We start from the raw sequence: 14,770 nt of genomic DNA, 5'->3' as shown, positions 1-14,770 counted from the left end.
CGGTGCCGCGCGGCACTCGGTGCCGCGCTATGAGCTTGTAGATCTGCTATTTTTGAATAGCCAAAGCTTAAAATGCCAAAGCTTAAAATGATTACGCTATGTTAAATAATTTCGCTGGGGACCCCCTGGTACCCCCCCAAGGACCACTGGTGGTCCCCGGACCACCGGTTGAGAACCACTGCTCTACACTAAATAGATTAGCAGAAAACAGCGAATCTACAAGCTCACATCTGCTACTTTCGATGAGTGTTTGTTGCCAGATGTAAGCGCACGTGGGACCACTGAGCTTTAAAGATCTGCACTTTTTTTGGGGGGCGGGGGGGGGCATTATTTTACGTTTGGAAATATTTTACACCTACATAAAAGCATACCCCAAAAAAGTGATACCAGGGTGAAAGTGCTTAAAAAGAGAAACAGGAAGAAGTAAAAAATAAAGAAGTCAAAGTTAAACTGAAATAGCAGCATATCTTATCAACATGATTTGACTTCAGTCTTGAGCCCGGTCATGAAGTGCCATTGTCTTAAAACCTTGCAGGCAGAAGGAAACACCCTGAACTAAAAGTTTATTTCTTCCTAATGTGCAGTGGTAGGTACTGAATTGAAGCCAGCTCTAGAGTGTATATTTATAAAGTATATAAACAGTGTCACACTCCTCAGTGTAAGAGCTGGGAGAACAAGTAACCCCCCCCCCCCCCCACACACACACACACAGTAATTCCCACGCTGGCTCTGCTTTGGAAAGGAAACCCCAACACAGTGTCCACAGAAGTTAAACACTTAAACCCTCTACTGTATATATAGAAAACTGGACCCAACTTGGCTCTGTACTTGGACAGCTTTTTCCCGTCTTAACCAAATCTCAACAAAAGCACCAGCGTCAACACTGAGCAGGAGAATCCAAAGGACAGCATGAGAAACACAACAAAACTCACCCAATAGCCTGAGAGAGACACGATCCCAGTGGCACGGAATGTCTGAGCATCCACGTTCTGTGAGTGAGTGTGTGGGTGGGTGTGTGTGCATGTGTGCGCGTGCGTGCGAGAGTGTGAGGGTGTGTGTGTGTGTGTGTGTGTGTGTGTGTGTGTGTGTGTGTGTGTGTGTGTGTGCACCCGTGTGTGTACGTCTCAGAGGAGCACTAGAAATGGGAAGTTTAGTGGTTGCACGAGATCTTCCCAGGCAGGCAATGCATCATGAGTGACTCAGCTCAGTATATGGACCAACAGAGAACCGACTCCTCCTCTCCTCTCCCTCTCCCCCTCTCTCTCTCTCTCTGTGACTCTATCTCTATCCGTTTCTCTCTTTGTCCCTCTCTCACTCTCTCTCTCGGTGTCCCTCTCTCTCTCTCTCTCTCACACACACACACACACACACACACACACACACACACACACACACACACACACCTTTAAAGACAACTGGAAATAGAAATCTTTATAAATAGATATTTTTGGCTGATGGTCCCCCCAGAATGAATAAATAAAATAGCAGATCTACAAGCTTGTAGATTGTCTTTGAAATGTAGTGGAGTGAAAGTCATAAGTTGGAAGTAAGAAATACTCAAGTAAAGTACAAATACTCAAAAGATGAACCAAAGTACAGTACAAGTTAGCCTCGATCTCCAGGCTTTTATTGTTTAGTTTTGCTAAAAAATAAAAGCCTGGCCCAGCGCGTCGGTGTACTCGGTATGAGGAAGTGTTTCATTTCCCAACCAACCAGAGTGCAGTGGGCGTCGCTCGTAATGTTGTGTTAACGAGGCGGGGGTTGACGGACAGATCGGTGAACCAATGGGATCAGGCGCAATCTCTCGCCGGCTCTATACACCCGCCCCTCTATACACGAAACCAGGAGCGTTGGGGCAGCCTAAGTACAAGTAAATCGTCGCTGTCGGGTCCAAAACTGTTACTTTTCAGGATTCAAATGCAAGAGTATCAAAAGTAGCAGATTTGTGCCACGTTTCAAGCTTGTAGATCTGCTACTTTTGATACTTTTTTGAGTGACACTGTAGTGTGATCAAGTAGGGCGTTAATTTAAGAAAAAACACAAAAGGTTAGAATATGGAGATAAGAGGTTTCTGCCCGACAGCAACAAAACATACTTTGTTTCTGTCCACCACTGCATCAAGGTATATCATTTAGTACCAACAGAGGGCTAAGAATCAGTGATGTCCTCAAGATATATTCTATTTATAAAGCACTCATCCAAAATAAGTTACAAAGTGCTTTACATGAAACTGAAGAATGAATCAGGAGAAACAATCAAATCAAATAATAACGATGTACAGTACAGCTCTCCCTTTGTCAGTGACCAAGAATGTGGAACGCTTCTTAAATGACATTAGAGAGAGGGAATGTTACTGCACATCACTAACATCGTCCTGTATATGCTCCCCCTTAGACAGATACTCCGCAGACACGGCCTCCGTTTTCACCGTTAAGCCAGTACTGTTTTGTACTTGCTTTCTTTTGGTCCAAACTGAGGGCTTCAGTGTTGACAGATTCTGTGAGTGAAACAAGCGACCGTGTCTATGAAAACAAGCCCTAAAGAAGCGACCAGTTTTACCACTTGAGCCCTATTACATCAGCTGTTTTCAAAAGGTATCTCGAAAGCAAGCCCAAATAAGCAGCCCAAACAAAAGCAACCCGCAACTATGAATAATTTACAAGCAACTTTACAGGAAAACAAGCCCAAAGTCGCTTATAATAAGCAGACCTGGCAACACTGGCAGGCTACATGCTGTGCCGTCGGCCGACAGTTTGCTACAGTTTGCGCAGAACTTTTTTACTTACGACTTCAACAGACTGCCTTTCTGCTGTAGTCTGAAGTAGTCCGTTTGGTGGAGAGACACCTTTATGCCGATGATACACAACTCTACCTCCCCTCCACCAACCATCACTGCCACCACCCACTCCACCCTCACCTCCTGCCTGACCGACATCAAAACATCGATGCAAACAAACTTCCTAAAACTCAACTGCAATAAATCTGAAATCCTCATCATTGGCCCCAGACTCCCTCACCCGCTCCACTCATGACTTCTCCCTCAACATTGACGGCTCCATTAAAAACCTTCTTTCATCTTCGCAACATTGCCCGCCTTCGTCCCAGCCTTTCACACACTTGCTGCTGAGACACTCATTCATGCCTCCATTACATCCAGACTCCACTACTGCAATAGCCTACTATACGGCGTCACCACCAAGGTTCTCAAGAAACTACAGTACGTATAAAATTCTGCCGCCCGCCTGCTCACCAGAAGCCGATCCAGGGACCACATCACACCAGTCCTCCGTGAACCTCCACTGGCTCCCAGTCAAGCACAGAATTGACTTCAAAATACTAATCACTACCTATCAGGCCTTCAACAACCAGGCTACCTCTCTGAACTTATCCAACGCCTCGCCCCCCCTCCCGCTCCCTCAGGTCGGGTGATGCCAACCTCCTGGACACCCTCAGGATAAATAAGCGAACCTGGGGTGACAGGGCCTTCTCGGTGGCCCCGCCCCCTCACTGTGGGACTCACTCCCAGCTCCCAGCTCATCAGAGCTGCCCCTTTTCAGACTCGCATTCCCAACATAAAATTTAACTAGTTCTTCATAATAAAGTTGTTTTTGTCTTGTTTCTGTAAAGCGACTTTGAGTACCTAGTAAAAGCGCAATATAAATCTTATGTATTATTATTATTACTGTCATAACGTCACATTGGTTCCTGCACCACCAATAAAAAAGGAACATATCGTCACTGTCGGTGGAAACCTTGTACGTTCAAAATGGTTATTTTTCAGAAAATGGAAAAAAGAACCTGTGCTCCAATGGATCCAATGTAGTTTTATTACTTAGCTCTTGTTAATGCTTTTCATTTGCTCAATATTTATAAAAGCCACAGACACACTTAACCACTTACACTTAAAGCAAAAACAGCATAAATAGCCGCTATTCTTTCTACTTTTGTCTCTCTGTCTTTCATCTCTGTATGACAAAGTAGGGCATTAGTTTACAAAAAAAATAAGTTCAAATATGGAGACACAAGGTTTCTGCCTGACAACACAAGCACAATGGAAACAAGCCGTAAGCTTGTTTGCGTCATCATTTTGATTATGGTGGGTCAGGTGTATGTTACATGTGACATATGTTTTATTTCATGATCAATATTATCAATATTATATCATATCATATCAATCAAACATATGGTGCACCCTAAACGCCTAAACCCCTCCACTAGCTCCCCACTGACCTCCACACCTGGCCGGGGGGGACTGGCAACATGGTCCTTTAACCACTTTCAACCGGTCATCCCTATTTTGGGTGAAACTTGAGGTACAAAACAGGGCTTAAGTGGTGAACTGAACAGGCTGAGCACGCATGCAGGCAACAGAGGGGAAGACTATATGAAGATGATGAGGAAGGAAGCGGCCAAGCGGGTACAAGCTGGGGAGAGAGTGTGAAAGAACGAGAGCGAGAGAGAAAGAGTGAAAGAGAGAGAGTGTGTGTGTGAAAGAGAAAGAGAGTGTGTGATAGAGGTGGGAAGACAGACACACAGACACTAACTGACACGTTTGCTACAAAACATAAACACTAAAAAGCTCATTTATATTTACTTGAACGACGGTGTCGGCTGACTACACCTGAGCAAAGTGGCACGTTTGCTACAAAACATAAACACTAAAAAGCTCATTTATATTTACTTGAACGACGGTGTCGGCTGACTACACCTGAGCAAAGTGGCAGAACTGAATAAAGTGTCATAACGCCGACACAAAACATGAATGACAATTTTTTTAATTTAAGCCTTTAGCAGACGCTCTTATGCAGAGCGACTTACAATAAACAAGGTAAATAATAATCGCATAAATTAGAATGCAGAGAGAACAGTATAGTTTACCAGGTAAACAATGAACCTAGCATCCGTCTAAATAACATGCTATCTAAATAACATTATGTACATTGAAACTATATGCGATGACCTTGTAGATCTGCTATCTTTTTTTAATCGTGAACATTTGAAAATAAATATATATTTTTAAGCAAAACTTTTAAACTCAAATATTTGCTTCTGGCGGTCCCTGGCACAAAACATCTTCAGATGGGGGTCCAAGGGCCAAATATATATCAATTTGGGGGTCATTGACAACCACTGACCTAAACCACATTCTTAACAACTACAGTATAGCCTAAAGTTTAAGCATTAGTCTGTCAGATGAGAAGACAGACAACTAGAGGGGAAAGTCCAGCTTGTGTGACTGCCAGCCGTGCCTAGGTCTACAGAGCGCCTCGCATCACCTGACTGCTCAATGATTAACAAACAGCACGGTAACAGCCTGAAGCTTTGCTCACTTTAACTCTACACACACACACACACAGTAGCCTACAGTAATTAACAGAAATTAAGCCCAAAGCTTATAATCTGTCATTTTTCCATAAATATTTTATCGGTTAGCCTCCTCAGGCTCATTCCTTGTGCAAACATTCAAAGGCGCACAGACAAACAAACAAGACAACAAGCTCCAACCGGACAATGACCTAAAACGCATGTTCACTTTAGGCTGTAGTGTTTGTTATTTCTCACGCTCATTTCTAAGCGCAACAGGAAAGGCAATTCTGCTGCAGCGTAAACATTTTAACAAAACTGCTTCTCGAAGCAAAAGTTGTCATTTCTGTCAACCATTTCTGTTATTTTCTTTACCTTTTGCAGAAGTCTGTTTGGGGAACCGTGAGCTGTGAGACTCCATGGCTGTGTACAGTGAACCTCAAACATTGAGGTGTAACTGACACATTATTTATACTCGGTTGCGCGCCGCGTTGCGCACCTAAAAACAGCAGATCTATAAGCTCACCACGTGCCACAGCATGACGCCCTTGTGAGCTTGTAGTTCTGCTGTCTTAGTTGACGCGGCACCATTGCACAATTAGTATCAACCTTTTACTCCTTGATGTGGTTCCTATACTGCTGCACTTAACACACACACACACACACACACACACACACACACACACACACACACACACACACACACACACACACACACACACACACACACACACACACACACACACACACAGGAAACCACTGTTCTATTACAAAGGCATGTTTAAACCATGCTAAGGCCAAATGGACATCCTATAAAAATGAGAGTTGATGAGAGAGGTATACCTGTTCCATTTGCCTACACAGCAAAGTGAGTGTTAATTGTTAAAGGTGCAGTAAGTTATATTTTTGTTTGTTAAAATGAGTGTTAAATAGCTCTATATTCTGACAGTAATCGTTACTGTAGAAGAGTGTTTGTTCAGTAAGAGAAAAAATAAATTTCAGGTCAGGACAAAAATTTAAACGCAAATAATATGATAAATGATCTTTGTGGAGTTCTCTTTCCTGATTGATTTAAATTTGCAACCCACCTGTGTATTTATGGTTTGTTTTGGGTATTAAAGAGCTGGAGAGACAGGGGACCCCTGTTACTGAACAAACACTCTATAGCAATGATTAATATCACAATATAGAGCTTTAACTTTTTTTAAATAAACTTTTTGTTTAAAAAAAAAGAATATCACTGACAGCACCTGTTAATGACTTTAAGTGTGTAAAAATGGATGAGCATGTCGTGTACATCCTTGCATCGGCAAGGATGCTAGATTAACTCATTTTGCTGGGGACCCCCTGGAGCCCCCTCAAGGACCCCTTCTGGGGGTCCCCGGACACCGTTTGTGAGAAGCAGTGCTGTGTAGGCCATCACCAGTAAGATCACCTGACAGTGACCTGAACGTTTTACTGACATGGATACCACATACAGTATTTAAAAATAGTATACCACAGACACAGCGCTGTCAATTCACACCTTGGTGCAAATATAGCACCTTATTGCAAACTAGCTGTCTCTGACCGTTAATATGTACACATGCATCACGCGCACGCACGCACGCACGCACGCCACACACACACACACACACACACACACACACACACACACACACACACTCTGTTTTTCTTTCAAACATTATTCACACTCGTTTGCAGCTTCAACATAGCATCCTCTCTGTCATTATTTTATTTACTATCGTTGATAAGATATTTTCTCTTTCATCTTTTATGTGAATATTGAACGGCTGTGTTGAGACTTGAGAGTATTAGAACGCATGGCCCACATAACACAGTCTGAATAATTGATAATCTACCATCTCTAAGGGTCTGCAAGGTACTGCTTCTCTTTCATGAACAAATACATCAAGGTTTTATTTATCACAATGATAATAATAGCAAAGGTAGAGCGTATGCGTGTGTGTCTGTGCACGTGTGACCACAAACAGAGCGACAGATCGCCGTAAGTAAGGCCTGGTGGGGGATTAGCCCATTTTATGTTGAACCAGCCAGTCTTTCTCCAGATTAACCCTGCCTCATCCCTAATCCAAGGGTCCAGGTCAGATTATAACCCCACAATCTGTTCTCTCAGGAGACATGGGGTGGGCCGAGGACAGAGAGAGAGAGAGAGAGAGAGAGAGAGAGAGAGAGAGAGAGAGAGAGAGAGAGAGGAGAGAGAGAGAGAGAGAGAGGAGAGAGAGAGAGGAGAGAGAGAGGAGAGAGAGAGAAACTAGCAAGCTCACTTGTGAATATAACTTCAACTAAATTTATTGAACATAAAAGTGAAAACTAAGGAAAAATACACTCAATTCAAAGCACTATATAAAGGCATAAAGGGGCATTCAAGTTGAAATAAAGACAAATAAAAACAACAAAATAAAATAAGATGGCATAAAAACACACACAGAGAGAAGAGAGAGAGAGAGAGAGAGAGAGAGAGAGAGAGAGAGAGAGAGAGAGAGAGAGAGAGAGAGAGAGACAGAGAGACAGAGAGACAGAGAGACAGAGAGACAGAGAGAGAGACAGAGACAGAGACAGAGACAGAGAGAGAGATACAGAGAGAACAGAGAGTAAGAGTAAGGGAGGGACAGATGTATCCAGAATGATGGATAGAAGATACAAAGATGGAGGAGAGAGAGACTGCAGCCTGGAGGAAGAGTTCATTCATCACACAGATATATATATGAGAGAGAGAGAGAGAGAGAGAGAGAGAGAGAGAGAGAGAGAGAGAGAGAGAGAGAGAGAGAGAGAGAGAGAGAGAGACAGACAGAGAGAGACAGAGAGAGAGAGACAGAGACAGAGACAGACAGAGAGAGAGAGAGAGAGAGAGAGAGAGAGAGAGAGAGAGAGAGAGAGAGAGAGAGAGAGAGAGAGAGAGAGAGAGAGAGAGACAGAGAGTAAGAGTAAGGGAGGGACAGATGTATCCAGAATGATGGATAGAAGATACAAAGATGGAGGAGAGAGAGAGAGAGACACTGCAGCCTGGAAGGAAGAGTTCATTCATCACACAGATGACAAGTGGAGGCCCCTGGCCCCAGGGGGTCAGTGGACTCCACCTTATAGGAACCACTGATGTACACTTCACCATCTCTATTACACTCTGAGAGTGAACCTCACAGCTCCATGTTTAGACCAAGCCTCAGTGTTTTACAGTGTAAAGGAAACCACAGTGGAGCGTTGGAGGCAGTGTTGCCAGATTTTGCAAGAGAAATAAGCAACCAGGTCTATGAAAACGGCTATTTGTAAAAAAGCAGATCTACATGTTCTTGTAGATCACAGAGGCTCTACAAGAGCTTGTAGAGCTATTTATTTAAAAAGGGGGGACAATCTTGGAAAGAAATATTGTAATTTTGAAATCTTTTTTTAAACATTTTTAACAACAAAATCTTGTACGGGGGGTCCCTGGCACAAAATATTTTCAGATGGGGGGGTCTGCAGACAAATACATTAATCTGGGGGTCCTTGCCATGAAAATGTTTAAGAACCAATGAGAACAACATTAGAAAGCAAGCCCAAATAAGCAGATACACTTTATAGAAACAAGCCCAAAAAACAGCAACCCTCAGCTACCGACTTTACAGAAAAACAAGCTAATAAATGGCAACTCTGATGGAGGTGGAGGTGAATGTGGAGGTGAGTGGAGGGGACAGCGCCTACCTGTGGAGTGCTGGATCTTCACAGCCACACAGGCCTCCTCGTCAGCGCTCGTCACCTGGAAACAGCTGGTCTTGCCTTTCTTCTCTGCAAGCACACACAAACACACAGAACCAACACTTACACCCTGTTTTATACTGTTAGAGCATGTCCATGGTCATAATGTAGATATAATTTACAATAGATTAAAAACAAAATGTGCATATCCTTGTGTCAAAAGTCCCTAAAAGTCCAATCTTAATTACTTCCTGTCAGCAATCCCTTATGAATAACTATGAATCATGATTGCATTGACCTGTGTGGTTCACATTAATGTTCCTCCACACACAGCTGATGATCATTATGGAGACACTGTTGCGCTGACTACTCTGCTCTGAGTCTAATTAAAGATGACAGCCGGACCGTGCATTACAAAGGTTCTCGTTTTAAACTTAAACAATACACTAAAATATGTATCTGAAAACATTTGAGGTGAGAAATAGGCATTGCAGTGACAGAACCATGCTTTGGCACTGTCTCTCTCTCCGTCACTTTTGCGAGTTCTGATACAAGGCAGTGTAGTTGCATTTAGATCCCATAGCCCAAGGGTCAGCTGAGACCTAGCCTCGGGAACCCATGCATTTTTTCTTTTCTAAAGAAAAAAAGCTGAGACCCAACCAGCCTCTGTTTTACTGTGTGAAATATCACAATAAAAGGTCTCAAAAAGCCATTGCCGCTGAACAAAGCCATATATAGATAGCCAATCTACAAGCTCACAACTTGCATTATGCACCACCATTGTGAGCTTGTAGATGTGCTATTTTAATTTTTCATATAAAACAAAGAAAAGAAAAGAAAGAAACTAAGAAATAAGTAACAATAGCTACATTTAATAATCACTGCTTTAATCATGTTTTTGTTTATAAAATAGAAGCAGCCCTTAGAGATTATATTATCATTTTTCAGGCTGTGATATGTAGGCCACGCATTCTAATACTCTCCCAACACAAATGTTCAATATGCACATGAAAGAGATACTTATTGTATCAACACTGGTAAATAAAACAATGACAGTGACAGCATAGACATAGAGGAATGACAGAGCGCTACGATGAAGCTGCAAACGAGTGTGAATAATGATGTTTAAAAGAAAAACGGACACGCTCAGCATGACCGCTTGATTGAGGGGAGCAACCAATGGCTGTGTGTGTGTGTGTGTGTGTGTGTGTGTGTGTGTGTGTGTGTGTGTGTGTGTGTGTGTGTGTGTGTGTGTGTGTGTGTGTGTGTGTGTGTGTGTGTGTGCGCGCGCGCGCGTGTGTGCCATACTTGTGAGGGCCATATGTCCCAGTAGAATAGCAGAAAAAAATATCATTTGATTAATGGTAAAACAAAAACATTAAAATAATTTAGAATTAGGCTTACAATTAGGAAAACATTCAGGTTAGGGTAGGAATCGTAGGATTAGATATTGAGAGGAACAGTTTAGGGGTTGTGGCTGGAATTTTGCCTGATTTATAGTTGGTTGCGTTTCAATGTCGCTTTCGATAAAAGCGTCTGCTAAATGACTGTAATGTAATGTAATGTAATGTCGCGTGCAGAAAATAGACAAAGTTGTGAGCTTGCGATCGGGTTGTGAGCATGTAGATCAGCTATTTTCAGCTTTAGGGATAGGGTTAAAAATTATATAAAAAATGTTGATGTCCTCACAAGTATAGTAATACAAACATCTGTGTCTGTATGCATGCGTGCAGGCCTGTGTGTGTGACGCACGCGTGCGTGTGTACGCGTATATGTGTGTGTGTGATGGGGGGTAATATCCTGGCACAGGGATTAAAGCAGGGCTTTCTCCACCCACCATCTGGATACCTCATGACAAGGCATGCCTGCTGTCTCCACACACACACACACACACACACACACACACACACACACACACACACACACACACACACACACACACACACACACGGGTATAGCATGTATACTAGCAGCTTATAGTCGCTGTCGGGCAGAAATATCTCCATATTTCAACCGCTTTATGTGTTTTGGTATATTAATGCCCTACAATTTCATCACACAACACTGTCGTGCTCACAAGCTCACAAGTCGCATCGCATATAAATATTGAACCAATGAAAAGTATTAACAAGATCCTTGTGACTAAATAATAACTACATTGGATCCATTGGAACACTGGCTATTTTTCCCCATTCCTTGCAAAGCAACGCTTTTGGACATACAAGGTTTCTACCCGACAGCGACAATATACAAAGCATCCTAGCGGACACTCAGAAGACGTGCACGTACGAGGCCATGCATTAAGTCCACTGTGACCTTATAGTCCACAGAGGGGTCATGTGATCCAATGTGCTATATGCCTTTTGTTTCCCCATGTGGGGGAGGTGTCCGTGTCACCGTGGCCGCATTAAAACACACCCACACTCACAGGAGGAAATTACCAGAGGTGGAAGTTTTTTTTGAACTTGAGTAAAAGTAGCAATGCCACAATGTAGAAATACTCTGTTACAAGAACAAGTCCTGTATTAACCCATTATAGACCTGAAGCCGATTCTACAAATATTTTCTAAATCCCAACAGTATTCTGAAAAAAACATATATTTCTATATCAGTGGTGCTCAAACTTTTTCATGTCAAGGATTAAAATTATATGTATTTGGCCGCCGACCCCTTTCTCAAAATATTTTGTTCCAGGGACCCCCAGAAGCAAAGATTTTAGTTTAAAATTTTCGCTTTAAAACAATATATATTCCAAGATTTGCACACGTTTTCACGATTTCTCAAAAATAGCAGAGCTTGTATGAGCTTGTATATCTGCTATTTTTGAATAGCCAAAGTGTAAATTAATGCTTTTTAGCTCAAATGAAAAGGTGACACAGATGCGTTCCAGGTCCATATCAACATCAAAATGTACACAACGCTTCGCAATGCGAATGAGCTTACAGTATAGAGCGGCAATTTTTTGCTGAAGAGATTCGGTATCGATGGAAAAAAGCGGTCCAAGTACAGTTGTAACTCAAGTCCGTTTTACTAAGAATAGACTGGGGGGTTTAAGTGCCAGAAGTCAAAGCATACAGGGGCGGCCATAGTTGAGTGGTTAGTGAACCCGCCTAGGGAACCAGCTGGCCCTGGTTGCCCCAGGTTCGATTCCAGGCTATCCCAGCATATGTGCCGATGATATGAAATTTGTCCCTGAGCAAGACTCTTAACCCCAATTGCTCACAGGTTCTCATTGGAAACAAGACCGCAAGGACTTTCATGAACGACCTGTTAAAAGGAATTATCCTTATCCTTATCCTTACAGGGGAAGCCGGGGTTCGAACCGTGAACGTTCCCGATTTCCGAGCTGCCTCTCTACCGAGTCCCTTTTCAATGTTCAGATAAAATGACTCCCAATGTTACGTCCCACCTGCCCATCCTGTTCTGTGGGACATAGTGTACGTTAACATTACCATGGGAAGTTAGATACTCTGGAAATTAAGTTTAATCAGGACTTTAAAGCAGCGGTTCCAAACCTGTGGGCCGGGTCCCACTGGTTTTTAAAGATGTTAATGATAATATAAGATGGGTGACCATCAGATGGGTGCCCTGATCCAGAAAAGATTGTGAACCTCTGGTTTAAAGTAATCACCAGATACAAGAGCATACAGAAGGGAAACTGAACATTTCCCAGAATGCTTTGCTGAAGAGGGGGAGACTCTGTTGGTTTCTTGACCCCAAACTTCCTCTTCCTGTCCGTAAACTTCCTGTTTTTCATTTCCAACGGACTTGTGGCGTGAATTCTTTGCATAACAACACTGTGACCCAAACTGTGACACGGACATACGCACCCACCCACCCCCGATAACCCACCCACGCAGACACACGCACGTGACACACACACACACACACACACACACACACACACACACACACACACACACACACACACACACACACACACACACACACACACACACACACACACACACACACACACACACACACACACACACACACACACAGCAGAGTAGTTATAGGTCATGGTGTGACTTGAACATTGAAGAGAAACTATGTGGGTTTAATGAAAGAGCCATGTCAATAGCTGCCATTCAGTTTAATGCCAGTCTGAGGTTAATATGACGTAATGACAACAACAAGCTGACTCTGCATAACAATGCCAACTAACCGCTTAAGTCCTCGAAAAATGTTGACAAAATCTTCCCTTATGGCACAAAATCTTTTCTAATGGGGTTCCACGGCCAAAAACACTTACTATTTGGGAGTATTTGATAACCACTGTTGAGCATCAACCTCACAGTAATTAAGCAAGTTGGATTGATTTTATGGTCACCAACAAGTGTTTTGGATATGAATGAATGAATAAAACTAGCACAGTACATATTGTGTCTGTCTGATACGTTTGTGTAACACTGCAGTATGATCAAGTAGGGTATTAATTTAACAAAACAATACTTTTTGTTATATGGTAAACAGTTTCTATACATAGAATTAGGTGGAGTTCATACAAGGTGCTTGTAGCAGGTATTCTCTCGCTGTGTGAAAGGCGAGCCACAGAGCTCATGTGTGAGGTGACGGTCATGTCATGTTTTGTTTACATAATGCAGTAATCTCTGCTCCTCAAAACCACTGAAGCATGGCCTCTCTGCCAGCCATGGCACACTTCACAGATCAGTGGAGATGAGCCGCTGTGATTGATTGTGTGAGAATGAGTGTGTGAGGAAGACAGAGAGAGACAGAGAGAGAGAGAGAATGTGCATTCTGAGAATGTGTGTTTGTGTGTTTACCTTTAGCTTCCTCCTTAGCAACAATAAAGGCAGTGGGTCTATTGGCTCAGGCAGCACATGACATCACCTGGCTCTGTGATCATCAATCACCACGGAATAATGTCAATAATTCTCCCATTCTCCGCACCCCTACATCCATTTTCTGCGAGGCAAATTGGCTCGCATCTCCCACAACAAATGGACCCGTGAGGAGCCTTGAATTATACTGAGGCGTTTACTGTGCAGGCACTTGGTGTTTGTCCAGGTGTAATGATTTGGGGAATTTCGTTAATCCATTCATGCAGCGCTAAGCAGCACTGATTAGATGACGAGGCATTTGGCTAGTTTTAAGAGAGTCATCAGCATATATTAGGATATCGTTGTTGTCGGGCAGAAACCGATTATCTCCATATTCTAACTTTGTGTGTTTTTTCATAAATTAACGCCCTATTTGATCATAAAAAATAACAAAAACAGCAAAAGTAGCAGATCCACAAACTCGAAACGCGCCGCGCTTCGCGCCGCGCTTCGCGCCGCGCTTCGAGCTTGTAGATCGGCTACTTTTTCCGTTTTTGAATTTGAATACTGAAAAGTAACAGTTTTGGACATATGAGGTTTCCACCCGACAGAGATGATATATTGAAAGAAACCTAACACAATCCCACAGGCCCACATAAGATAACAAGGTGTAGGTATGCATGAAGCCACTAATAGCACTTCATTTCTACTGTACTTTACTCTGCCACACACTTGAGACATTTTACTTAATAGAGCCACAAACAAACAATATACAGATCTAAAGTGTGCATAAAGTAAGAGGAAGAAAAATGTAATCTTTACATAAATGGTGCGCCTTTATCCAAAGCGCTATGCAATGTGCATTACATTCACCCATTCACATATTCACACACCCGACGGCGGAGGAAATCAACTTGCTAATTGGGAGCAATTAGGGGTTCAGTGTCTTTGCTCAAGGACACTTCGACACTCACTCTGGGGGAGCC

General features: G+C 42.8%; 1 protein-coding gene across 4 annotated transcripts in view; it reads right to left on the bottom strand.

Moving 5' to 3' along the window:
- LOC308091233 (FYVE, RhoGEF and PH domain-containing protein 4-like) overlaps window positions 1-14,770 on the bottom strand; it is a 134,103-nt gene that overhangs the window by 60,720 nt on the left and 58,613 nt on the right. For 3 of the 4 annotated variants that reach the window (XM_080436680.1, XM_080436681.1, XM_080436682.1), the window contains exon 2: window positions 9,007-9,090. In XM_080436680.1, the coding sequence (XP_080292806.1) occupies window positions 9,007-9,090 (84 nt within the window). Of the gene's footprint in view, window positions 1-932; window positions 1,053-9,006; window positions 9,091-14,770 lie in introns of those variants that run through there. The other variant, XM_080436683.1, reaches the window with a different exon arrangement.

This window comes from Gymnoscopelus braueri (assembly GCF_963280865.1).
Source record: "Gymnoscopelus braueri genome assembly, chromosome: 9".
NCBI classification, from domain to species: Eukaryota; Metazoa; Chordata; class Actinopteri; order Myctophiformes; family Myctophidae; genus Gymnoscopelus; species Gymnoscopelus braueri.
Note: the sequence above shows the minus strand (reverse complement) of the source record. Positions and strands in the feature narration are given on the sequence as shown.